This window comes from Mangifera indica, unplaced genomic scaffold (assembly GCF_011075055.1).
Source record: "Mangifera indica cultivar Alphonso unplaced genomic scaffold, CATAS_Mindica_2.1 Un_0024, whole genome shotgun sequence".
In the NCBI taxonomy this organism is placed as follows: domain Eukaryota; kingdom Viridiplantae; phylum Streptophyta; class Magnoliopsida; order Sapindales; family Anacardiaceae; genus Mangifera; species Mangifera indica.
In genome coordinates, this window is record NW_025401116.1 from 182,766 (window position 1) to 208,966 (window position 26,201).

Below are 26,201 nucleotides of genomic sequence, written 5' to 3' on the forward strand. Positions count from 1 at the left end.
AATTTAAAAATTAATTAATCAATATGAAATATAAATTATATATTGTATTATGTATCAAAAGTTTAGTTTTATATATCGTATATCAAGTATCTTAATATATTCTATAACTTTTAAGAAATAAAATAATTAAAAAATAAAATTGATATGTTATCATTTTGAAAAATATCGTAAATACTTTTAAAAATTTAAAATTTCTTATATGTACTTCTACTAAATCGTCATTTTTTTTAAAAGCATATCAATTCATGTCAGTAATTATATCATATTGTTCGATATATTTATTGTATCGTATTAATTACGATAAACTTCATGATATATGTTATTTTTCATTTGTATCGTATCGTATCGTAGGACAAGTATTGTGTATCATAAGATACTTTTAACTATGACAATCAAATATTACCACATCAGTTTATATAAATAAGTTTATAAAATTTGTTCATATATGTAATATTTCTCATCAACAATTACTTTAAAGTAATATTACATATACAAACTTATTTATTCAATATAATATGGTTACATCTGACTGGATAATTTTGAAGTGAGAGAAAAAGTAAATAATCATATCATCCAATTATAAACTATCACTTTAATTTATATGAATAAATTTGTATAATTTGTTCGTTTATACTGTTTAATTCATTATTTTTTGTTTGACAAGGGAATAATATATGTAAGAAATTCAAACATTGAATGGTAGATATTCACAACATGCAGCTTATAAAAGGACCACAAACAGAATTTACGAACATCAATTGAGCATATTAGCCAACCGAGCACCTCTGCCAGTGTCATTTTGTTAACCTGCAACAACAAATCTTCATAACCAAAAAAGGCCAATGGAGGTAGAGAGAGTGCAAGCTTTAGCCTATTCCGGGTTGGATGAGCTGCCGGCTCAGTTCATCCGGCCGCCCCACGAGCGTCCCGAGAACAGTAAAGCCATTTCGGAGGTGAAAGTGCCAGTGATATCCCTATCACAGCCCCGCCATGTCGCTGTAGAGGAGATCTACAATGCATGCAGCGAATGGGGTTTCTTCTTAATCACCGACCATGGGATACCATCGGCTTTGATCCAACGGCTACAGAAGGTCGGCCAAGAATTCTTTCGCCTCCCACAAGATGAGAAAGAAGCCTATGCAAATGATCCAGCTGCTGGCAAGTTTGAAGGGTATGGCACAAAAATGACAAAGAATTTGGAGGACAAGGTTGAATGGGTGGATTATTTTTTCCATTTAATGGCACCCAAAGCTAAGGTCAACTATGATATATGGCCCAAACATCCCCCTTCCTACAGGTAACGTCAAGTTTCATTGTGCTATTTTGAACACAAATAATAGGTACGAGCTTATATATAAAATTATAAATACTAATTTATCACTATGTATTTGATTTTTATTTTAATTCCAATTTAAAAATATTTATACATAAATTAATATTTATTATTTATACATATAATTTTATTGATAATAAAGGTGGCCTGAGATTTTGGCTTTCGAGTCACCGGAAAATAATATTAAAAAAAAACTATATGTAAAATTCACAATAATACATTAATCTAACACATCAACTATTAATTATATATATAACACAAGAAAAACATAAATTAGATTTCATATATCATATATAATTTCAGAAAACATTGAAAACCTTTTTTATTTTGGTTGATTCAAATTTTATTATTACAGACATTTTTAACATATTACAAAACAAGTATATGGAAAAAAAAAAATGAATTTTAGTATTTAAAATAAAATTAGAAAGAGAGACAATAAATGAAAATAATTATTAATGTTTAATTATTAAAGTAATATTATATATACTTATTTTAAAGATATAAATAAATATATATTTATGTATGTTATAATGTGATTAAATATTATTTTATTGTCAATTTAAAATGATTTAATTACATAAAAAATATAAATTAAATATAAATTTATTTATGTGAAAATAAGTATATATAATTTTATTATAATAATTAGAGTTTTCAAATAATTTTTGACATTTGCATTTTAGTCATTATCATCTTGTTCTTATTATCGGCAGCTCACAAATGGAAAATTAATTTCCCCAAGTCGGATGTAACTTGATTGGCTAGATGTAAACCTGACATCCTTGGAAAATAAATTTGTGGTTAATAGAGGTGCTCAAAATTCTGTGGAAACTAAATTAAATTAATTTTTGAATTAAAAAATAAATTATTTAAAAAATGGTTTAAAAATATAAAAATTTGATTTTTAATTTAATTATTGATTTATTTAATTTTTAAAACTCATTAATTGAATCAAATTGATTTTTAAAAAGTTAAATAAAATTAAATAAAATATTAAATATATTTTAAAAAATTAGAAAATATAATAAAATATAATTATTTTTTTAAATTCAATTCAAAATCTGATGAATTGAAAATTTAGTTTGATTAATTGATTTTTTTAATTTGGTTCAAAATTAATTAATCTGTAAATCGGATCAATTTCAATTCACTATTTTTTCTAAATCAAAAATTCGATTCGATTCAAAAAATTGGTAAACTTGCTTTGAACACTCCTAGATGTTCCCACTTTCAATAAAACAACAAATCCTTGTTCTTTTAAATTTAAAAAGTTTAATTTATTCACTTATTACCTATTTCTTTTACACAAAAAAAATGAAAAGGTCAATTTAACACAAACTTAAAAAACATATAAAAAATATTTAAAATATTAATATTTTAATCCGCAATATTTACATATTTATTCTTTTTCATTTTTTTATTATTGTCTATTTTTGTTGTTCTTGTCTCATTTATTTATTTTTAATAAATATCAATATTTTTTCTTCGTCTTTTTTCTCTCACTCATTTTTTTTAGTATCTAATATTCCCTCTTTTTCTTTTTCTCATTTTCTTTTAATAAATGTTAATACATCTCTTCGTTTTTTTTATGTTTATTATTTTAATAAAGGTCAAGCTATTTCTTTCTTTTTTCTCTCACTCAATTTCCCATTATCATTTCTTCTTTCTTCTTCTTCTCTTGTTAGTTTCTTTTTAATGAATGTTAATTTATCTCTTTTTCTCCTTTTTTTCACTCATTTCTTTCGTATAAATGTCAATCTATCTCTTCCCTCTTCTTTCTCATGTTTATATATTTTTTATTCAAGTAAAAATAAATTTAAAGTTACTAGAAGATTTTATTAAGAAATTGAAAAATAGAAAAGTGATGGTGAAAATGATGAAAGAAAAATGGTTGGTGGTGAAAATCACTAGAAGAGAAAGATGGTCATCAATGGTGTTGTTGGTAAAGATAGTGAAAAGAGAAAAATGATAATTGACGATTGATAATAAAGATAACAAAAAGAGAAAGACAATGGATGATGTTAGTGTTATTGGTGGAGATGAAGAGCATAGAAAGAGAATAGTCAGTAGTTGGTGGTGAAAATAATGGAAAGAAAAAATGGAAATGCAATGATGGTATTACTAGTGAAGATAAGAGTAAAAAAGATGATAACTAATAGTTTGTGGTGAATGATAGAAGATGACAAGTGGAGAAGGGATAAAAAATAAAAAATAAATTATAAGTATAATTATTGGATGATAAATTTGATAAATTAAATATTATTAGAGATAGATTGGTTAATTAAATTTTTATTTTTAATAGGGGTATTTTTATAACTTTAGTTAAATTAAAGATATATTGATAATTAAATTTTGTATTAAATGGTGAGATAATTTTAACCATCATATTAACAAAGTATAAAATAATAATTTATATTAAAATCAAACAAAATTTATTAATAAAAGTATATGATAGGTGAAAAATTAGACTTTTCAAATTTAAAGGGCAGAAATGTTAGTTCACCAAACCTTAAGTGCGAACAGGATCATTTAGCCTCGTCTAGTTTGACATAGGTTGTCTTCATCTTAGGAAACAGGCCCCTTGGCTAAGTCTGGGTCAGTTTTTGTAATGTTGGGTCCAGACTAGGATTGGTTTATAGGTTTAGACTTTTTCTTTTTTTGTTTAATTTTTTTATATTTACATTTAGTTTCCTTAACATATATTTCTTACTGTTACCTTTTTTATATATATTTTTTAAATATAAAAATAAATATATGTATGATATATAATTATATAATTTTAAATTAAATATAAAATAATAATTAATCATATAATGATATATAATATATATATCTATTTATATATTTAAAAATATGTATATATAATATTACTCATTTCGTATGCAACAGATTTCATTAAACCTCCCCAGTGTAAAATTCCCGTACTTATCCTATATATATATTTTAAAAATAATTTGGGAGAGATCAAGCCCTAAATGGGCCCTAGGACCAAGCCGTGAGATCGAGTCCTGGATCCTTTACCGGCACGGCTCAGACTGGACGGCACACTCAACGGGCCGGTCCGAGCCCATTTTCCCACCTTCAGTTGGCCGAGTTTAAGTAAACAGACTTTCGTTAATTGTATCATGTTTTAACAGCCATAATGATTTCTGTTTGGTACTTGTGACGCAGTGAAGTGACAAAAGAGTACGGCAAGGAAATGTTAAGGGTGACATACGAACTCCTGGAGCTGCTTTCAGAAGGGCTAGGCTTGGAAGGGAAGGTTTTGAAATCCCATTTGGGAGGAGAAGAGATTGAACTAGAAATGAAAATAAATATGTATCCCCCTTGCCCACAGCCTCAACTGGCCCTCGGAGTTGAGCCTCACACTGACATGTCTGCACTCACCATACTCGTCCCTAATGATGTTCCAGGCCTGCATGTTTGGAAAGATGAGAACTGGGTTGCTGTCGATTACCTGCCGAATGCACTCTTTGTCCATGTTGGTGATCAAATTGAGGTGAATAAATAAATATATTCTCTGCTGAATAAAATGTTGATATATAGGGTAGACACAAACCGAACCGAGTCTGAAAATCTTTTGATTTAAGTTTAGCTCAAATAAAAAATGATTTGACTCAAGTTCGTCGAACTAAAGTGAATGGTAGTTTGAGTTTGACTTGAATTAAAAATGATTCAGTTTGTTTTAGTTTAAATTGATTATTCGAATTTGTAGTTTAGTTTGGCTCAAATTTAGAGTTCAAATTGATGGTCAAATTTGTGATTCATTGACAAGACAATGTTTTTACCCAAAAAATAAGCAAATTTGAATCATCAAATTGAACTATATATTTGAAATGAATCGAACCACGAAAACCCCAAATCGAATAACCAATTTGAACCAAACCGAGTCACAAATTCAAAATAAACCAAACCATGAATTTAAACCATCATTTTGAGTTATAAATTCAAGTTAAACTTAGTTAAATACCTTATAACTTAAGTTCAAATCAGTTTAAAAAATAAATTGAATCTTTCAATTCGAATTTAACTTAAATTTTAATTAAACAAATTTAAATTGAGTCAAACCGAGCCAAACTGACTCAATTTGGATGCAGCCCTATTGATATAGATAAAACACCCAAATAAATGTTATGGTTTCAGGTATTGAGCAATGGGAAATTCAAGAGTGTTCTTCATAGGAGTATTGTGAACAAAGAGCTTATGCGGATGTCATGGGCAGTATTTGTTGCTCCGCCGCATGAAGCACTGATCGGACCCATTTCGGAGCTCGTGAATGATCAGAATCCACCAAAGTACTCAACCAAAACCTTTGCTGAATATCGATACCGCAAGTTTAACAAGCTCCCTCAGTAATATCAATTTCTATTTATATTGAATAAATTGGTTGAATGTTGTTTTTCAAGTGTAATCAAGTATGTTGTGTTCGATCTTCGATTCTGCTGCCAATGGCTTAAGTGAGGGCTCCAATATATTGTCAGTCTTCTTTTGTTTTGTGTTTTAAAAATAAAGATATTACACTGTAGTGACTAGAGTTTTATCTCGAATTCAATACTTTTTAGGGCTTAATTTTACGGTACGAGAGAGAAAATATTGTTATACTTTTTTAACTTCATTTCATATTTGTCTTTCCATCTTTGAGATTTTTCACCTCTTGTGATTTTTCCCCAATTTGGGGATTTTCAATCAAATATTTTATTTGCTACTTATATTTAGTTTTTTTTTTTTTTAATCCCATTATTGTTTATGTTAGTTTCATAACATATCGAAATTAAGGTGAGATTTGCTTTTTATCATAACAACTCCAATATGCGAGAGTAAGATATAAACTATTTTTATGTAGATTGATGCAGACGATGCTTTATAAAAGTTTGAGATGATATTATTATCTTAGTCAATGAAAAAAATTTTTTTTGATGAATTAACGATTTTTTATCTTTTAAATTTAAAAAAGTTATATTGTCATTTGTTTATTCAATTAGTTAATAAAAAATATTAATGAAACAAAAATATAAATTTATAGATAATCCTATATATATTATCATTTACAAAATTTAAATTAAAAAAAGTTAATCGATAAGTGAGGATGGAAACAACCATGGGTGATAGTGGTAAAAATGCCTATGGATTCCAAGTGAACCAAGCCACTCTATGTTGTACCCATTGAAATCATTGGTGTTGTACCAATTACTGACTTGAAACAACAAATTATATGAACAGTGATTGGACACTCTAACGGAAACATTTCTTTAAGAAAGCCATGACCTATCAATTTTTTTTTTTCTCAAGTATCTATAATTTAAAATGGCCAAACGACTATTTCCCATCCAAGGTTTGATGTTTTCTCAAGTTTTCACTTTTTAATAATAGAAACACCAAATATCTACCATGATCGGTTAGATTTAACAAGATTCTAACGGTAGTAAGGATAAAATCATCATTTTTGCTATAATATTAAAAATAAACTAAAATAGAATCTTATTTTGTCCTGCCAAACTTTAAAAACTAAAATTTTTCCCCAGCCTAAGTTTTAAAAAATGGCAGTTTCACCCTAGGGTTTGGTTTTGAAATCTTCGACGACGGTTCCGACTCCATTGTCGACGACCTCTCCCTCCCGAAGCAGCCTCTCCTTCCGACGAATGTTTTCCTCCCATTTGGAGGCTCGATCGGCTTCGTCTTCCCAGACGAAGACGACGACTTCGTCTTCGTCTCCCAAGGCGTCTCCGACGTCGATCAAGCCTCCAAATGGGAGGAAAGCATTCATCGGAAGGACAGACTGCTTCGAGAGAGAGAGGTCGTCGGCAATAGAGCCGAAACGGTCGTCAGAGATTTCAAAACCAAACCCTAGGGTGAAACTGTCATTTTTTAAAACTTAGGCTGAAGGAAAATTTTAGTTTTTAAAGTTTAAGGGGGTAAAAATAGATAAAATTTTTAGGAGTTAGAGTTTTGTTAAATCTAACCGGTCATGGGTGGGTATTTGATATTTCCATAGTTAAAGGAGGGACATTTAAGAAAACATCAAACCTTGGGTGGAAAATAGTTGTTTGGCCATTTAAAATCAATAACCCTTTTATTAAATCAAAATCACGTAATCACCTTAACTTTATATGAATAGGAATGATAAATAAATTTGAATTTAAAGCACTTAATGTAACTTATAAAAATATAGCTAAACTCTATTTTTTATCGATACTTTGTTACAATTCATAAAAATATCAATAAGATAATTAAAAACATAAACTCTAAAATAACGAGTCAAACTATGCTATAAACTTTTTTCTTTTACTATTTTAAATATATTTTATCAGTGATCGAACTTATAACCATTAACACCAAATAAGTGGTGATTTCATAAATATAACTCAAATTTAAACTAAAATTTTTTTAATATTTTACTATTTTTATTAACTTGAAACTAATTCATTCTTAAACTATAACAACCTTGAACTTATTTAAAAACTGGTAAAAAATTAGAAGTAGGTTAAAATATAGTAACATTTATCGACAGATGCTCTTTACAAGGTAGAAGCAACTCTACCTAACCAATTCAATAAAATTAAAGTATACTACGATAAATAAGACATATGCTGCACAAGCAATCTTTCTGTGACATAACAAATTGCCTAGATAATGTTAAAGGACAATATGCTAAAATAAGCAAGGATTAATCTGTAACTAACGAAAGAGGAAAGCTATATATACATATTTTTAAATATATAATTGAGTATATAAATAATTATCATCATACAATTAGGTATATTTTATTTTTTATTTTAAATCACTCAATTATATTATAATATATCATCTGTATATCTAATTATATACATATAGTTTTATTACTAACAAAAAGTGCTTCGTTTTCATTGTCCTGAAATTTTTGATGGGAGATTTCTTTGGAACCCAGTTGCCCATCCTTCCATACATTCACATGCTTCCCATATCTTGCTCTCTTTTTTCCAGTCCCATACCTCCTTTGGTTGACTCCCCTCCTCCTTGCTTCAGTTTACTGACTTCTCTAAGTTCCTTGGAACAAAAAATTATGAATATTTAGGAGAAATAATAGAGAATCAGGACTTGCGATTTGTGAATTATGAAAATTGATGTGAAATAAAGGAAGTATAATCTTTCTAATGGTTTATCTAGAGAATATTATGACTGGAAGAACTGTTACAACTAGAATGTCACATACAAGGAAAAAACTTTTACCTTCCGAGCGAATTGCAAAAAGTACACTAGCTGATCTGCATATTGTAGCAGATCATCGCATCGAGGAAGAGGTTGTTTCAATTCCAAAAGTGCTCTATCAACATTGATAAAGCCTAGTTCCACCATCCTCTTCAAAACCCTAGCCTGGAAGGTCTTCCCTCTGTAAAACGGGGGAAGTTGCTCAATTTGGTTTTATATTTAAATTTCTCAAATTAACTAATGAATACCAGACTTAGAGGTTAAACTGAAAGGCAAAAAGCATAAAATTCTGTAAGAAATTCTAGAAAACAGGATTTAAAGGAGTCAAATTGGAGAAGAATTACGAGGAAACAGCACACCACAAGCCTACTACACAATCCCTGAACGGTGATTGAAGCTCTGGAGCAGGTATAAGAACTGCAAGCATTGCAGACTCTCCCAAACTTAGATGAGATGGATGCTTTCTAAAATAGAAATCTGAGGCTGATTCAATGCCATGGATACCATGTCCCCGGTAAATCTGTAATGTGCACCTCTGTTTGTTAGCATAAACGTAATACTAACCGGGAAATTTCTAAGTCCAGGTATATTTCTGCACTGTTTTTTTTTTTTTAAATTACTATTTTAATGCATTTTATAGTGACAAATTTATATCAAAACAACATTTTCGGTGTAACGGACATAAGTTTCACCTTTCCAATGTAGGAGCTCAATATTTCCGATTTTGACAGTGCCCTCTCCACAGCTAAAGCCAGCACCATCTCAAAAATCTTTCTTGAGAATGTGCGCCCATTTTTTAGGTAAGTATTCTTGACAAGCTGCCATGCATGTTTTCAAACGTTAAGCAGCAAAAACAACTAGACTCTGTAAAAGCCAATAGTTTGAAATCAACTTTGGAAGAAAAAAGAAACTGAGAGTTCCAGAAAGTATGTGACTGCTCTAGTCCTGGAATAGCTGATACAAATACTTCCTTGGACCAATGATAATAAATTTCCCCGTGAAATGCAATAAACAAATAATAGATGGATTCATAATCAGTAAGTCAATAGCTCTGAATAAGTCAAACTGATTAAAATAATGAAAAAGTAGCCCTTATACCAGCAGCCAAATTGCAGTGGCAAAGGTTGCATTATAGCAGATAGGTTGTCATTAAAAAAAGACACACCAAGAAAATAGCCTCAAACAATGATTAAATTTGGATAACTTCTTGTCCAAAAATTAGGAAATAACAGCCTGAAAATCTATATAACCATATTTGATCCAAGTGAATGGCATAAACGAGCCAAAGTGAACAAGTATTTTGTTTGAAATTACTTCAAGTATATTTTCAAACCTCCTAAAATTATGTTGTTGATAAAGACTGCTGTCTTCAATTATTTGGGATTCCATACTCGTGCTACAGTAATTATTTTTATAATTGAAACCTTAACTGGTGGATATATAAACTCTGTGAAAGTAATACCAGAGACAAGAAAAGAAACTGGTGGCGAATAATAAGAAGAATTCCATAGAGAGAGCTAATAGAAAGAAGAACTTAGCGGAACGAGAAGAAAAGTCTGATAAAGGGGAGTTGCTGAATGTAGATCATTTCTCCAACTCAGTTTCTGCATCTAGAATTGACTAAGGAAAATCACTCTCCACCTATTTCATCCTCTCTCTACACAGACCAGATCCTGATCGGTGCCGTAAGATCGAGTTAATAGTTTACTCGTGCTAGCATCAGTTAGGAACTTAAAGCTCTAACCTTTTTAGATCCAGTCAAACCCGAGGAAGGCTTTATTTATTCTAACAAGATTGGTGATTCATGTACTAAGGCCTCTTACTTCCTCCAGTTTATTCCTTTTCATCAATAAATTATATCCTTCTACAATAACAACACTCAATATTCAAAGGCATTTATTTAGTCTAAAAGTATTGGTGCTACATGCGCTAGGATGCATTTCAAACTTTCTTCATAATATCTTGTCCAATGAACCGTTCACTGCTTACTACACCCAATAAACAAAGAGAACTTAAAAAGTAAACAATGCGGCAATGCCCAATAGCCGACACCAAAAAATAAATTGCTGAGTTATGGTGCTCCCGCCACCACGAGCCGATAAGGACCAAACTGCACGAGAAATCCCAACTGGGTCTACCCCAAATTGGGAAAAGAACCGCTTCTCTTCGTAAGAAACAATCGCTTGCCATAAATACGGAGAATAAGCTCTTGTCTTGGGTTCATTTTGCTTAGCGAAAGCTACAAGATTTCGCCAACGGAGAATGAAATTTGGCAGAAGAGCGTTGGAAAAGAGCCGGAGAAAAAGAAGGGTCAATGAGAATGTGAAGAGAACGAGTAATCCTTGTACGGGTCGGTAATTTCATTTGGATGGATTGTTCTGGGAGAAAGATGTTGGGTTTAGGGAACACACTCGGTTCTGGAGTGTGTTGGAACGAGTTGAGAGGCTGTACGAGAGTAGAAGAATGAGAGACTGAGGTGGAACCGAGTTGAAACTGAAGCGGTACAGAGGATACAAAGTTGGGACATGGGTTGCCTTGGAGAAGAGGACAACCGAAAGCAATTGATGACACTTTTCGTATACGATTGAAAAGTAGCCATATGAAAATATGAAAATCGTTATAAATTTACTTAACTATGAAGCATGAGATTGAGAAATATAATATTAATTATGTAAAAAAATTGAGATGAGAAATGAGAAAGAGAGTTATGAATTCAGATAAAAGGAAGTGCATATTACATGAAAGGAGGAGGATATTTATAGGAAATTTTATCGCTCTTTTAGTCAACAAAAATGACAATTTGTCAAGTTAATTTTTTAAAACATTTAATGTCTTTCTATTATCTTTTGGCCAAAGTCAAATTCATGCGGTGAAAAAATCTATCATCTATAACAAAAATATGCCCATTTTAATACAATAATATATAATTATAATATTAATTTAAAATTATTTAATTACATAATAATATATTTAAGTGTGTATATAACATATTATATTTTGTATTATAATTATGAGTAATATTATATACAACTATTTTAAATATATAAGTAATTATATATTTATGTGTGTCATAAATAATTAGATGTTATTTTATATTTAATTTAAAATTACTTAATTATATGATAATACACATTAATATATACTTATTTATGTATTAAAAATAAATATGTATAATTTTATTATATAATTATTATTATATTTATAGTTGTTTGGTGGCCTAATTATGTTTTTTTCTTAATTGGTTTTTAAGGTTATTAATCCAAAAATGTCAATTATGGGTCATCCCATTTGCCTGACAAATATATGGTCATGCAATATTGACACTTGTGCACGAGAAAGATTACTTGTTAATGGTTTCATATTAGTAATGCGATGTCATTCCTCCAAGATATATGGTTGTGCATTGCATGTTTGATGAGTGTCCAAAAATCTAAAAGACTAAATGGTTAAGTGTTACGAAAAGTCTTTTTTTGTAAACAAGTTAAAAAAAGAAAACACTATAAATAGTTATTTGTCTAAGGTGCTAGGTCACGCATTCTCTTATATCTTGCTTTTTTTTTTTTTTAATTTTGATCCAAATTGGTCATAACTTATGCATTAGATAAATTGAGGATTAGATTTAAATCAAGTTTATTTAAGCTCAACTTTAAGCTTGAAAGTTCAACAATTTCAAGCTTGAGTTTTGAAGTGTTTAGCGCGTCAAACTCACGAGCCAAGAATTTTGATACAAAATAATATCGTTGTAATAATATGTATTAAAAAAACTATGGCTAGATTCAAGCCGAATCAAGCTCGAGCTCGGGTTTGTCAAACTTGTTATGCTTGGACTCAAACTCAGCTCGAGTTCGATTTGACTCGTTTCGAATTTGAGTATTCATTATTAAAGCGATATTATTTTAATACATATTAATCAAAACGATATTGCTTTGTATCAAAAATTTTAATTTACAAACTATGATAATTAAGCTCAAGCTCGAGCTTGTTCCAACCGAGCTCAAACTCGAATTCAAATAGACTCGGTTTGGATCTAACTCTAAAAAAGACGTCGTTTTAATAACAAGCTAATTAAAAGCTTGATTCAAGCTCGAGCTTATTTGAAGTGAGCTCAAAGAGTATAAATTCGAGCTTATTTGAAGCGAGCTTAATGAATTCGAACTCAAACTCAAGCTTAGTCCTATATAAATTGAATTTAACTTAAACTCAATTCGATTTAAATCTAAACCTAGATAAATTAATACATTTTAATTTATTTTGGCAATTATCAAAACATTTTGGGATCCAACACCCCACATGATGGCTAGATTGGCATGGGTCTTGTTACAATGACAATGTAACTTAGGTCGAGCCCACATTTAATTGCAACATAACTACCTACTTATTTTACCGTATCTTTGTAGAGGTATTAAATAAATGAATTATAGTTTAATTAATTAACACTCATAAATAACAAAATTATACAAATATATAGGTACATTAATGATAATTAAAAAACACACAAATTAAACATCACATTGCATAAAACATAATTAAGTATCAATATACATGCATATTTAAAATTTAATTACAAAGAAATTATACCTATAACATAATAAGTTTAAATTAAAAATTTAACCCAGATGATGATGACAAACCAAAAAATTTATAAATGTACAAAAATAAATAAATTATACTTAAATTAATTTAAGTTAAGATTAATCTAGATTGGTTTCATATCAATTCGAAAATACCCTAAATTATAGTTTATGTTAAGAATTCTTTCATAATCTATTTTTTTTTTAAATTATATTTTGTCAAGTTAATGAATGGTATAAAAAACTATGAGTTGTAAACATGACAATTGTTTTGAATAGTGGCTTGTATCTTCATCCTTGTGTTTACACTTATGATTTAATGACATCTACCCACACAACTAAGTTTGTTTTGTATAAATCTAGTGTCAAACCTATTTATTTTGTTAATGACAATGTTGCGTTTATGATATACTAAACTTGAAAGAGACATTCAACCAATTTATATATCAGCTAAAAAACTTGTTCCCATCTAAGATTTGATGTAATATCAAAGTTTTACTCGTCAATTTTAAAAAACTTAAAAATTTATTTATGCGTTAATTTTTATTAAAAATCTTAGTTAAAGTTATGAGTTAAACTGTCATTTAATAAAAAAATTAAATTTTTATTATATTTTCTTCCTTATATTTAAAAATCTAATATTTTTTTCACCTAACGTTTGAAAAATAAATATTTTGCCCTTAGGGTTTGCAATTTTCCCTTGCTACTCCTCTAATGATCGAAGTTGGCAAACCTCAATCGTTAGTGCTCCTCTTTCTCTCGGATAATGACAAATCGTCCACTAAACAGTCGTTGACCTACCGCACAAATTTGTGCGATGTATAGATCTGTTTGGTTGATTTGTGCATCGATTGATGTACATATTGACCAAATGAAGACTTTATTTTTTTCGTTCAATCGAATTGTGCGTTGCACAAATTCATTCAATGCGTTAATGATTCATCATCATCTGGGTGAGAATGGAGCGTCAATGATTTAGGTTGATTGACTCCAGTCCCCAAAGAAGTAGCAAAAGAAAATTGTAAACTCTAGGAGAGAAATGTTTATTTTTTAAACTTTAAATAAATTTTTTTTATATATTTTTAAGCTTAAAAGAAAATTGTGATAAAATTTTATTTTTTTATTAAATTATAATTTTACTTTTAAATCTAATTAAAATTTTTAATAAAAATTAATTTATAAATAAGTATTTAAATTTTTAAAAATTGACAAATAAAATATAAAAGTTTAAATTTAAGAGTGACCTTGGGTGAGAATAAATCTTCTAATTATAATTAAATATTATTTTAATTTTAATTTAAAATAATATAAAAGATAAATGGTGGTAGCTGAACCAATAAACGCAAGTTAGCATCCACAAGTCATAAGAGTCCAAATTAGAAATAACACGTGTCTCATGATCCAGCGATTCCAACGGTCCAACTTCTCACTCTACTTACAACAAGTCACCTGTAAAATATATATTTAAACAAATAAAAGAGGAATAGAAAGAAAAGGAGAAAAGAAAGTGTCATAATTCATGAAAGATGGAGGGAAGACAAGGGAATCGAGAGTCGGCGCCCTGTGTTGACGCCGACCGACCAATCACCTCGTCCTTTTCTTCTCCACTGTCTTTTTATTTACTCTCTCTCTTTCTTCATAAATCCACCTATATAAAATCCTAACATCTCTCTTATCTTATCTTCTAAATTTTTCTCTCTTTTTTATTTAGTTTTTTTAATTCACATCTTTCTTTATCTTTACTTCTTCCCTTTTTTTGGTTAATCGGAAGATGCTAATGTTTTAATCTCGTTAATTCTTTTCGTCTGTTTTACATTTTGCATTTTTTAATATCTTGATTAAAATAATGGTGAGAGGTGCTGCTGATCAATCTGTAGTCGATGATGGTGTTGATAAAGAGAGGAAGAAGAAGAATCGTCGATCCAACCGCCGATCTAATCGCAACGCTTCTGTTTCAGTTTCTGGTTCAGGTTGAGAACCTCTTTTATGGCATAATTGGTTTTAATGATTGTGAATTATTTTCTGTACTCAAAGTAAGCTCGGAAGAGAAAATATTTAATGAGTTTATTTGAAGTACTGTATTACTAGATTAGCGGGTTTTTTAAAGTTAATTTTTTTCTGTCGTTTCACGTTAAGTTTTGTCAATTCTCGGTAGTTGTGTCCTCTGGGATTAGAGGAGAAGTGCCTTTATATTTTTTGTGGAAACATTAGTAGTATTGAATGATTGAGTTAAATATTTTTCTATACACCATGATTTGTATTTATTGAATTTTCTACGTTTTTTACTTCCGCAATTGAATGATTTTTGACAACGTTGATGTGGTTGGTAATGCTGAAGCCTCTGCATTTTGTTTTTGTCAGTCTCTCTTCATTCATGATTTAGATTGCATACCTTGGTTTCTGTTTCATCTTTTCTTGATTTTAGTTAATTGTTCGAACAGCTTCTACTTCGATAAGTGAAATACATGGGGAAGCTATGCAGACCTTGAGGAATGGTAACAAAACGAGTTTTGTGAGTCACTCGTCGTCGAGGCAGCAGGGCCTAGACTTGCATCCATCCAATAATCAAGAATCAACCAAAGCATCTGATGTTACTTTTTGTTCAATGCCAACAATGCATATAAATGAACCTGATTCAGTGGAGACAAGCAGCATGCATCATCTGTTGCCTGCTGATCTTGTTGGAGAAGTAGTTTCAGAGTCATGTCCCACAATGACTGCCCATGACGGTTGGGAATATATAAATGAGGAGGTTTATGCTCAGAGTCCGATTTTTCTTCCACATTTGTCCAGGGAAGCAGTTAATGAGGCATTAGAGGTTTGTACCTCTGATTCTGAATGCCTAAGGCTTATTCAAATTAATGTTAACTCACATATACAATTTTGGATTCCTATAAGCTAAATTTTGTGTTCTTTCCTTTTTGGGTTTCCCTTAAATCTGGCAGAAAGGATATGCTTTAAGAGCATTGTTTCATGTAAATGCCCACAATCAACTTGAGGTTGGTAATAGTCCTTTTCCAAAGTTTCCTATGTTTTACTTTACTTTTTTTGGTGCAATATTATGCATTTGCTTTTTTTGCACTGTTAGGCCTATTGCAAGATTGATGGAGTACAGACAGATGTTCTTATTAGTGGGATTGCTGCACAGAATAGAGCTGTAAGTTTGGCATTGTTTACAAACATTATTATTGTTTGAATTTTTTGAATCTATTTATTTTTTTTAAATAGCACTGATTCTCCTATATATCTTAAAACTTTATGGAAGTTTTAATTTTTTGAATGAGTAATTTCTTTTCCATTTTTTTATCATTGAATGGTTTTCCATGGCTTGATTGATATTTATGTCAAGATGCTTGATTTAGTGTCTTTTTCTTTTCTTTTGGGTGCTTTTCTTGTGCATAAAAATATTTGTGTTGTTAGATATATTTCTGTAGTTGTTGAAACTTCATTTTCGTAGGTGGAAGGAGATGTTGTGCTGATTAAGGTTGATCCTTTGTCACTATGGACCAAGATGAAAGGTCTGGGTAACAATTTGGCCCTGGCAGAATATAGTAACTTCCTTTCTGAAGCAAATGAAAAACGTGGTGATACCTACAAAGGAAAAAATAAAGTAGAATTGGGTTATGATCGTGTCAATTCAAATTGTACAATGCTTGCTGAGGAGTTCCATAATGAGGATGTTTTTGCACCTGGAGAAACTTCTTATCTAGAGAGCATTGAACCAGCGTGCTATAATTATGTTAACGGATATCATCTCGCTACTTCAGATTCTACATATGTTGGTTTCTCTGATCAGCAGTATGCAGTTGAGAGTTTGTCTGCCATTATTAGTTTAAATCCATTAAAGCGACCAACTGGCAGGGTTTTAGCCATCATCAAAAGCTCTCCTCGTCGAGATTGTATTGTTGGATATCTTAATGTTAACCAATGGTTTAATTACAGGGACAGGTATGAAAAAAATATGAAAAAGAAGTGTTTGAGGATTTCTGAACATGATTATATCCAATTAACTCCCACTGATCCTAGATTTCCAGAAATGATGGTCCTTGTGAAAGACTTACCTGACTGCATCAATAAAAGATTAGAAGAGGGTGATGCTACTCTTGAAATGGAGCTGGTGGCTGCACAAATCCTTTGTTGGGGTGAAGAAAGTCCTTTTCCCCAAGCCCGTGTCTCGTGTGTTTTTGGACAAGGTGGTGAAGTGGAGCCACATGTTAATGCAATTTTATATGAAAATGCAGTTTGTTGTTCTGAATTTTCTCAAGAATCCCTCTCATGCCTTCCTTCTGTTCCTTGGGAGGTGCCAACTGAGGAATTTAAAAGTAGGAAAGATCTCAGAAATCTGTGCATATTTACAATTGATCCATCAACTGCCACTGATCTTGATGATGCTCTATCAATTGAAAGGTTATCTGATGGCATTTTTAGAGTAGGTGTCCATGTCGCTGATGTGTCTTATTTCGTTTTACCTGACACAGCCTTAGACATGGAAGCGCAGTTACGATCAACTAGTGTGTATATGTTTCAATATAAAATTCCAATGTTGCCCCTCTTGCTCACAGAGAATCTAGGTTCACTAAACCCTGGAGTAGATAGACTTGCATTTTCTATTTTCTGGGACTTAAACAGTTCTGGGAATGTCGTAGATCGTTGGATTGGTTACACTATTATAAGATCCTGTTGCAAGCTTTCATATGAAAATGCTCAGGATATTATCGATGGTAAAATTGATGCGGAAAGTTTTAATACATCAGGAAATGGCCTCCCACAGTTGTATGGCAATTTTGAATGGGCCAATGTTATTAGATCTATTAGAAGTCTTCATGAAGTTTCAAAAACTCTGAAAGAGAAGAGGTTTAGTGAAGGGGCTTTGCAGCTGGAAAGTTCCAAACCTGAATTCTTACTTGATGAAGATGGAACTCCATATGATACCATGCTTTCGGAAAGGAAAGAATCAAATTTTCTTGTTGAGGAGTTTATGCTTTTGGCAAATAGGACAGCTGCTGAAGTTATCTGTAGAGCCTTTCCAGAGAGTGCATTATTGCGGAGGCACCCTGCACCTAATATACGGAAGCTCAAAGAGTTTGAAGCATTTTGTCAGAAGCATGGTTTAGAATTGGACACTTCTTCCTCAGGACAATTTCATCAGTCACTGGAACGAGTCCGGGTAAAGCTCAAGGATGATTCTGTGCTGTTTAATATTATTATGAATTATGCTGCAAGACCAATGCAATTGGCATCTTATTTCTGTAGTGGTGATTTCAAAGATAATGTGGACTGGAGCCATTATGGACTGGGTGTTCCACTGTATACACATTTCACTTCACCACTGCGCCGTTATCCTGATATTGTTGTACACCGTACATTGGCTGCAGCTTTAGAAGCTGAGGAGTTATTGTGGGACTATAAAAGAAAGTTGCTGAAAGAAAAGCAAAGTGATGAAATAAAAGGAAGATTTTTATCTGGTATTTATTATGAGAAAGATGCTCTAGAATCAATGGAAGGCAGGGAAGCATTGTCAGCTGCTGCATTAAGGCATGGGGTTCCTTGCACAAATGTACTTGCTGATGTTGCTGCTCATTGCAACGACCGAAAGTTGGCCAGTAGAAATGTTAAGGATGCTTGTGAAAAACTCTACATGTGGGTTTTGTTGAGGAAAAAAGAGGTACATTCCTCCTGCTTTTGACACTTTGTTTTGTAGTGACCTTTTTAAAAAATTTTGTTATTATTATTTTAAATTATACAGAGTTGCAAACAGGGCCCTGATCCGGACTATGAACTAATAACTATAATTAATTTCAGTGCTTACCAAAGTTGATTTCTTTTAGAGAAAGTAGATTTCTTGTTAATATAAGCATAGGTATTTGAAGGGGAGACAATTAAAGTTTCCAATCAAGTTATCTGTATCAAGACCATGATCAAATTCATATATTGGACTGCACTGGAAGTAACGTGGTGATATATTTATATATTTTTGCTGGGAGTATAAAATTAAATATGGAAGAGGGTGCCATTGGTGAGGCTTTAAAACTCAATTAGCATATCAGTTTCAATATATCTTTATTTTTTATTACATCCTAGTCTTATTTCATTTAATCGCTTTTTAGATCCTTGTGATCAGCATTATTTTATTTGTATCTTTCCTATCTGTTGCAATAATATGGTGATTTTCTTTGATCTATTGAGCTATGTTGTATGTGGGTCACTGACAGTTCAGGTCGGTGATGTGCATTTGTTAGTGAACTTTATTTAGAGTTGAGTGGTTGCCATTGGTAGGAAAAAGGTTCTATGTTCATGTGCTTTGGTCACTGTTGATGCTTTCTCATGGAGTTAAGCTTTATGTTTTACGGTCCTCTGTTCTATTTGCAGGTTTTATTGTCTGAAGCAAAAGTTTTGGGTCTAGGGCCGAGATTTATGTCCATTTATATTCACAAATTAGCTGTAAGTAGTTCTAGAACTTGTAAATTCCTCTTTTCATATATTTGTTTAACATTATTGTTAGTGGCTTTCTTTATTCAAATGCATATTTTTGTTAGATTGAACGTCGGATATATTATGATGAAGTTGAAGGCTTGAAAGTAGAATGGCTTGAGGCTACATCTACGTTGGTGCTTAATTTGGGTACCTACAAACGATCATGTAGGAGAGGTGGTCTTGCTAATTACCGGCTCCTTGAAGATGTTGCATTGGTTACAAGACCTTACGACCAAAAAGAGGAGCAGAGTATGTCTGGAGGCAGTGCTAATGAGTGCATTGCAACCAATGTTGGTGTGGCTGGTTCGAGTTGTCCATGTTTGGATCCCACTTCAAAATGTGGATTTGATCCTGGGGTTTTCCCCATGACCGTGCATCTCCTTTCAACAATTCCTGTGGCACTTCATGCTGTTGGTGGGGATGATGGACCCCTCGACATTGGAGTGCGGCTCTACATGAGCACTTATTTGGGGTAAATTTTGTTTTGGAAGTGAAAATAAAAATCAAATAATGGAAGCCTTCTTGAGGAGAAGAAATCAAGCCTCAGTTGTAGATAAGATTGTGTATAATTATATCTGAGTTTTAGGATGAAAGGAAATCTGTGGTGTCACCTGCCAATCCTACGTGAATCTGTCTCATGCAAGAACATCAACTGGTGGGAGGAGTACTTAATAATGGTCGGGCTGTCATTGACTTGACTTTTAGTGGCTGTTTTTGACAGAAGCTGCTTGCTGGAATACGCCTTCGTTTTTTTGTTGGGGCCAGTTTCAGTATAGTATATGCCCGTATCCAGTGCCTAGATTGTGAGTTTTTCTACTTAATATTTTATTTATACTAATTTGACACTGCAACCCAATAATTTTTGGTTTTGGGTGGCCATATCTTGATTTAAACTTATTTCTTTTTAATATTTTTTATAAAGATATGTGTAGTATGCTCAAGTGTCATTAACTTTCTATTTGGTTTCTGTTTTTCTATGGGATTGAAATGGAAGTGTCAAATAATGTTACATTAATTTTCCTGGCCTCCTTTAGTTTGAATTGCAGTTTATCCCATTCTTCTTGTTTTATACTAGATTGCAAGCTTTCATTGCTATTATGTTTTTTTTTTTTCACAATTATTATATTTAGTCATGCAGAAAAACTCAAACAGAAGATTTTCGTTGCTCTGGCAAAAACAAGTGGGATCCATGACAGTCCTCTAGCTGTCATATTGTGACAAAGTGAGGATCTGGGTTCCTCAAGCGGATGCCTATGTCTTGTAGGTCTTGGTGGATCTTCTTCATGCATTCCTTCCATTCAATTCTCTTCTATTATTTTTGCCTCATCAACCAGACCCTCCTGCCCATAATTTTCTTTTTCATCTTCAAACTCGTCACCATGCCAATCGGCCATTTGCAGTGCACTTTCTGGAGTTGCTTGGCCACCCTCCTGCCCATCATTTTCTTTTTCATCTTCAAACTTGTCACCATGTGAATCGGCCATTTGCAGTGCACTTTCTGGAGTTGCTTAGCCACCCTTTTTTTGCAAGAGAAACGGTTTTCATAGAGTCAAACTTGTCTAGTGGCTTCAGTTTGGTAAAGGCGTTACATAGACTCAAAATTTCTTAGGCGTCCATACGAATTTTTTAATTTAAAAAGAAAATTAAGCAATTTTTCTCGTTGGTTAGCTTATTAACAGATACTATATTGCAGTGAAAATTGGGTAAGTTTTGAACCATTTATTTCGAAATTTCCAATCAATTTCACTTACGCCCCTTCACCGTTGATTCTCACTAGCCAGAAGTGCTAGCAATTGGTTTACTTGTTCTTGTCCCATTTGATGTTGTTGGCCCGTTGGTGTTCCTCTTGAGTGCTCTCTCTTTCGGCTGCTGCGTTTGATTTTCCTCTTCCCGTCTTGTTTTCTGATTGCACCTTGAAGGCTGCGGATTCATTTTTCAATGCTTGGGTGATTTTTTCTGCCAATAACCTGGAAAGCACTCGGTGAAGTTGAGTACTAGAAGATGTTCATCAGCAGGAGATTATCTAAAATTGAGGTTAATGATTTAGAAGAAGATCTCATTTGTAATGAATGTCATCCATGCACTTGGCCTTCGGATTCGAAATATGGTTAGAGAGGAGATACTTCTGCTGCATTGCAATTCTGTCTCTATGGCATCATTATGATTACTCAATGATTTTGTCACCTCCGCATAGATCTATATCCGAACAAAACTCGCTCTACTATATGAATGAAGCTCTAATTGACTTCATGTTGTAAGCTTGATATATAGGCTCTTCATGGTATGCATCTCTTCTCTTCTTGGTATTAAAAGCATTGCATATTTAATTTGAATTCGTAGAGCATTGTAATCTCTTTTGGTTTCAACTGTAGTTATATGTCTGGGATGAATTGGAATACAGGCCACATGCAGAACTCCTGTTTGGAAAAAACATCAGGGCTGAAAGATTACCAATGCTATGTAGGCTAAAAACATGATAAGCAACCAGATGCAAAATATGTTCACGAGGAGAATCAAAAGAAAGTCAGATGCTCACTAACACAAACGATCATGGTCATAAAATTCGAGAACCATCTTATTAAAAGAAAAGATATCTGCGGCCATCTGAAATCGATGTATGTAACTCGATTTGAATCTATCCTAGACAGATATCACTTCTTGGATCAAGTCTATGCCCTATTTTGGTGACATCCATAACCATATCTCGAGTTTTCACAAACAATTAGTTAACCCAAAATGTTAAAACACATGCAGTGAAGTGAAAGGGTTCTGGATTCTGAATTAACCCTTCTGATCAAGTGATTTTTATTCAGTAGTAAATTTATATGGACAAATTATGTCGAAAACAACTTCAAAGTCACTGGCTTTCCCATGAAATGAGTGAACATGAAGTCAAAACAAAGTAACATGCGGAGACTCAAATACTCAGAAAGGAATATCTTTTCAAGTTAAGCAAGAAAAACAAACTGCCAGCATTCAAGGAACTTGGCCATAACCATATCAAGACTGGGATCCTGTTTCAGCTAATGAAGCATCTGCCGCAGAATTTTGGTTTTCCAATAGTTTCATTTGGCGTTCTGCATGTTCTCTTTCACAGGCTGTGATTCCCATGATAATATCAAGCATTGTCCCAGTTGTGCCAAAAAATACAAGGGGTGCCAAAGATTTTCGTTTAATCCCTACTGGAATTGCAAGCAAAGCTCCAGCTACTGAGAACACCCATGTACCCAATGCACTGCAAATATATCACGTTTGGTTAGACTAAATTCACACTTAGAACAACTGTGCTGTGATGTACAAAAAGAATATTTAATAAAAAGATATGGTTGTAATACCTTACATGCAAGAGAAACTCAAGAAATGACTTAATGAAATAAACTTAATTTCTTGAGAATCTGGAGCTACATATTCCCACTTTCAAGAGGGTTAAGATTCAAACACACCAACTTCTTATGAAAAACACTTGTTATAAGTATGCTTCTGTTAATAAAGCGTCTGCACATCTGAGCGCAAACAACTTCAGATTTTCTGAATTTATAGCTACCTTGGAATAATGAACTGGCTATTATGAAAATTTGTACATTATCATATAAACCAAAAACAGCCAATCTAAGTTGAAATACTAATTTTTTTATGGCTTCAACCTAGATCGACACAAAGAAGAACAAGCAATTGCAAGGGAATATAAGATTCCAGTCCACAAATCAACATTAAGAACATTGGAACAAAGGTGATTTCAAAGAGGTCAAAATTAGATGTGGGTGGACGATTGTGACAACATTCAATGCATATATCTGGACTTTCCGGTTAGAACACATAAATTGATAAAACCACACATTATCTGAAATATATCAGAAGTTGTATATCATTTGCAGTATGTTCTAATATAAAAATTTGCAACATAACCAGGACATGATAGACAATACATGAACCTGTTAGCCTCGATACAAATCTGAATTTACATGCTAGACACGGCTCAAAATTATGCACTCAAAAGTGCCAGAAAGTCAAGTGATAGTTCTGAAAATTCGTTTATGGAACACAGAACAATTGAAATATCCATTCATAAGAAAGAACCATGAATGGGCAGCATTTAGTGATGCAACTAAAAAGTGCTCCCAAGTTATGATATTGAATAAATTTCATCAATATAAAGGAAAATTCTATTTCAGACTTTCCAATTAACTGTAAATTAATAAACTTCAAACCAAAATGTCAATAAACAATTACTATACTCCAATTAAGAACATCATTTTGCAGTTCACAAAATAATTGAAACGGAGAGACAGATCAAGAGATTAAAAGAGAAAAAAACTGACTTGGAAACAGAACAATCCTCAAGTTGCTTCACTGGTTCTTGATTCGCCATCTCTCTCTTTCAACTAATCGTGCTCTCGTAATCTGCAAAAATCCCTTAAACCATCAAAATCAAAGACACGAAAGTAAAAAGAAGTCAAGAATTTTCAGCAAAATCTTTCGATGCCCATAAAAGAGAAATTATCATTTAAAGTTCACCTGATGAAAGCCCCAGCCAAGAAGAACGAACAATGCTGCAAGCGCCACTACCAGTGTGAGCTCCTAATGTCTCCTCTTGTTAAAAGCAGCATTTTTTTTATTAAAACGTCAGAGATGAGTGTCGTTTCAGAAAAACGACACTGCAGTTAAGTCGGTTGCTTAAAAGAATTAAACCCAAACGAAAACTAACGGACGAATTTGAGAGACAGGAAGAGAGATGGGAGGAATAGGAGGGCCATTGTTGACAATTGGGGATCTGCTAAGCGATGTGGGAGATGAGAATGTTACTCCTACCCCTCTTTCACCTATTGAAGATTCCAATAATACCCCTCAGCCATTGGACCTCACTAAGCTCTTTCAGGGTCTTTCCTTTCTTTTTTGCTACGGCAAATTCATTCCCCCCATCGACCATGTTGAATGATTTTTTTTGTTTTAATTGTGTATCATTTCATTCTTGTATATTATATAACTTGTTGAATCTTCTTTTTGGATTCCTTCGCTGAATTTTTAAGTTTTAGATTTCTTGATATTTTCTTTAATTATTCCAAAACCAAGTGCAATTGTGAAGCTGCACTTGCGTTATTAGTTCTTCCTGTTTGATATGTGTGGGCAAAATCAATCGAAACTGGGTTTCCTAGAGTGGATTTAGGGGATTTCTAGGCTATCTGATGTGGTAACGGGTCTGAATCAAGAAAAGCGACAGAAATCTATCCTGAGGTGGGTGGATTGAGACCGAACCATAAAAAAAAATTAAAGTTTTCAGAAAAACCATTAATAATAGTTTTATTGATAAAAATAAGATGATCCCTTAAAATAGTAAAGCTATTTATACTAAGATTACATCATCTATTCAAATAAACCCTAACTTAAAAAGTCACATGACTGTTTTATTCAAAAATAAATAAGTAAATAAATTTGGAAAAGAATGTGCTTGCATTAATCTCCTCGGGTTGGAAAAGAATCTGGCTCAGATGAAAAAACTTGAACAATCTCAGCATACATCTCTGGATCAACCCTTTTAAAGTCATCTTCAGCAATCCATGTGCTTTCACTAGCAGATTTACCTAACCACTTCACCAAAAATCATCTATATTGATTGCCCCTTCTTAATGTCGCTTCTTTGACGTTCAACACATCTTCAATAACATCTGCTTGCACTTTGGACAATTGACTAACTTTCTTAGAAACAGAATCTAACTCGCCATCAAGCCCATCAAAAGAATACAAATCAGAAGCATTGAAGATGGGGCTGATATTTAAATTAGAGGGTAGCTCAATCACAAATGCATTAGAGCTAATTTTCTTTAGCACTTTACCAGGTCCAAATTTCCTGGACTTAAGCTTGCCATAAGTGCCTCTGGAAAACCTTTCTCGCCTTAAGTGCATCAGCACCAAGTCACCTTCCTTAAATTTTTGCAACCGTCGATGTTTATTTGTAGCAACAAAATAAGCCTTACTGCTGGCTTTCAAGGCTGATTTCACCTCTTGATGAACCCGCTGGATATGGTGAACAAAAGCCTCTCCATCATCACTCACCCTAGCCTCTTGTGGCAATGGTACTAAGTCAAGAACATGTTGTGGCTTCAACCCGTAGGCAGCTTCAAATGGTGTCTTCTTTATAGTTCTATTTACTGAATTATTATAAGCAAATTCAGCTTGTGGTATCACGGAATCCCAAGTCTTCACATTTTTCTGAACAAGACATCTCAACATATTACCCAAACTTCGATTTACAACCTCTGTTTGTCCATCCGTTTGGGGATGACACGTACTAGAATACTTCAATTTAGTCCCAAGTTTCCTCCATAGAGTCCTCCAAAAATGCCCCACAAACCTAACATCTCTATCTGACACAATAGAAGTAGGAACACCATGCAATCTCACTACTTCTTTAAAAAACAATTCAGCAATATGTGTTGCATCTAAAGTTTTGGAACATGGGATAAAATGGGCCATTTTTGAAAACCGATCCACCACAACAAAAATGGAATCATACCCCTTAGAGGTCTTGGGCAGTCCCAGTACAAAATCCATGCTCAAATGGACCTAAGGTGCTTCTGGTTTAAGTAAAGTAGTGTATAACCCTGTGTTTTGTGAACTTCCTTTGCCAAACTAGCAAG

General features: G+C 32.5%; 3 protein-coding genes across 6 annotated transcripts; 2 read left to right on the forward strand and 1 right to left on the reverse strand.

Moving 5' to 3' along the window:
• Positions 1–749: 749 nt before the first annotated feature.
• On the forward strand, positions 750–5,870 carry LOC123206097 (flavonol synthase/flavanone 3-hydroxylase-like). The gene is made up of 3 exons (XM_044623220.1): positions 750–1,297; positions 4,508–4,835; positions 5,480–5,870. The coding sequence occupies exons 1-3, from the start codon at positions 843–845 to the stop codon at positions 5,690–5,692; spliced, it is 996 nt and encodes a 331-aa protein (XP_044479155.1). The 5' UTR covers positions 750–842; the 3' UTR covers positions 5,693–5,870.
• An 8,715-nt stretch (positions 5,871–14,585) lies between these two features.
• LOC123206107 (DIS3-like exonuclease 2) lies at positions 14,586–21,854 on the forward strand. 3 transcript variants are annotated; one of them, XR_006499944.1, is made up of 8 exons: positions 14,586–15,062; positions 15,534–15,910; positions 16,038–16,091; positions 16,181–16,249; positions 16,550–18,757; positions 19,462–19,533; positions 19,629–20,369; positions 20,697–21,854. XR_006499944.1 is itself a non-coding variant. In XM_044623235.1 (7 exons), the coding sequence occupies exons 1-7, from the start codon at positions 14,939–14,941 to the stop codon at positions 20,040–20,042; spliced, it is 3,318 nt and encodes a 1,105-aa protein (XP_044479170.1). In that variant the 5' UTR covers positions 14,586–14,938; the 3' UTR covers positions 20,043–20,635. The 3 variants fall into 3 exon arrangements, 1 of the variants encoding a protein (XP_044479170.1); XR_006499945.1 differs by having other exon boundaries at positions 20,705–21,854; XM_044623235.1 differs by lacking the exon at positions 20,697–21,854 and having other exon boundaries at positions 19,629–20,635.
• Positions 21,855–22,320: 466 nt separating this feature from the next.
• LOC123206109 lies at positions 22,321–24,223 on the reverse strand. 2 transcript variants are annotated; one of them, XM_044623236.1, is made up of 3 exons: positions 24,082–24,223; positions 23,886–23,967; positions 22,321–22,801 (listed from the first exon to the last, which is right to left on the reverse strand). In XM_044623236.1, the coding sequence occupies exons 2-3, from the start codon at positions 23,933–23,935 to the stop codon at positions 22,567–22,569; spliced, it is 285 nt and encodes a 94-aa protein (XP_044479171.1). In that variant the 5' UTR covers positions 23,936–23,967; positions 24,082–24,223; the 3' UTR covers positions 22,321–22,566. The 2 variants fall into 2 exon arrangements, with proteins under 2 accessions (XP_044479171.1, XP_044479172.1); XM_044623237.1 differs by lacking the exon at positions 24,082–24,223 and having other exon boundaries at positions 23,886–23,979.
• Between the last annotated feature and the right edge of the window lie 1,978 nt (positions 24,224–26,201).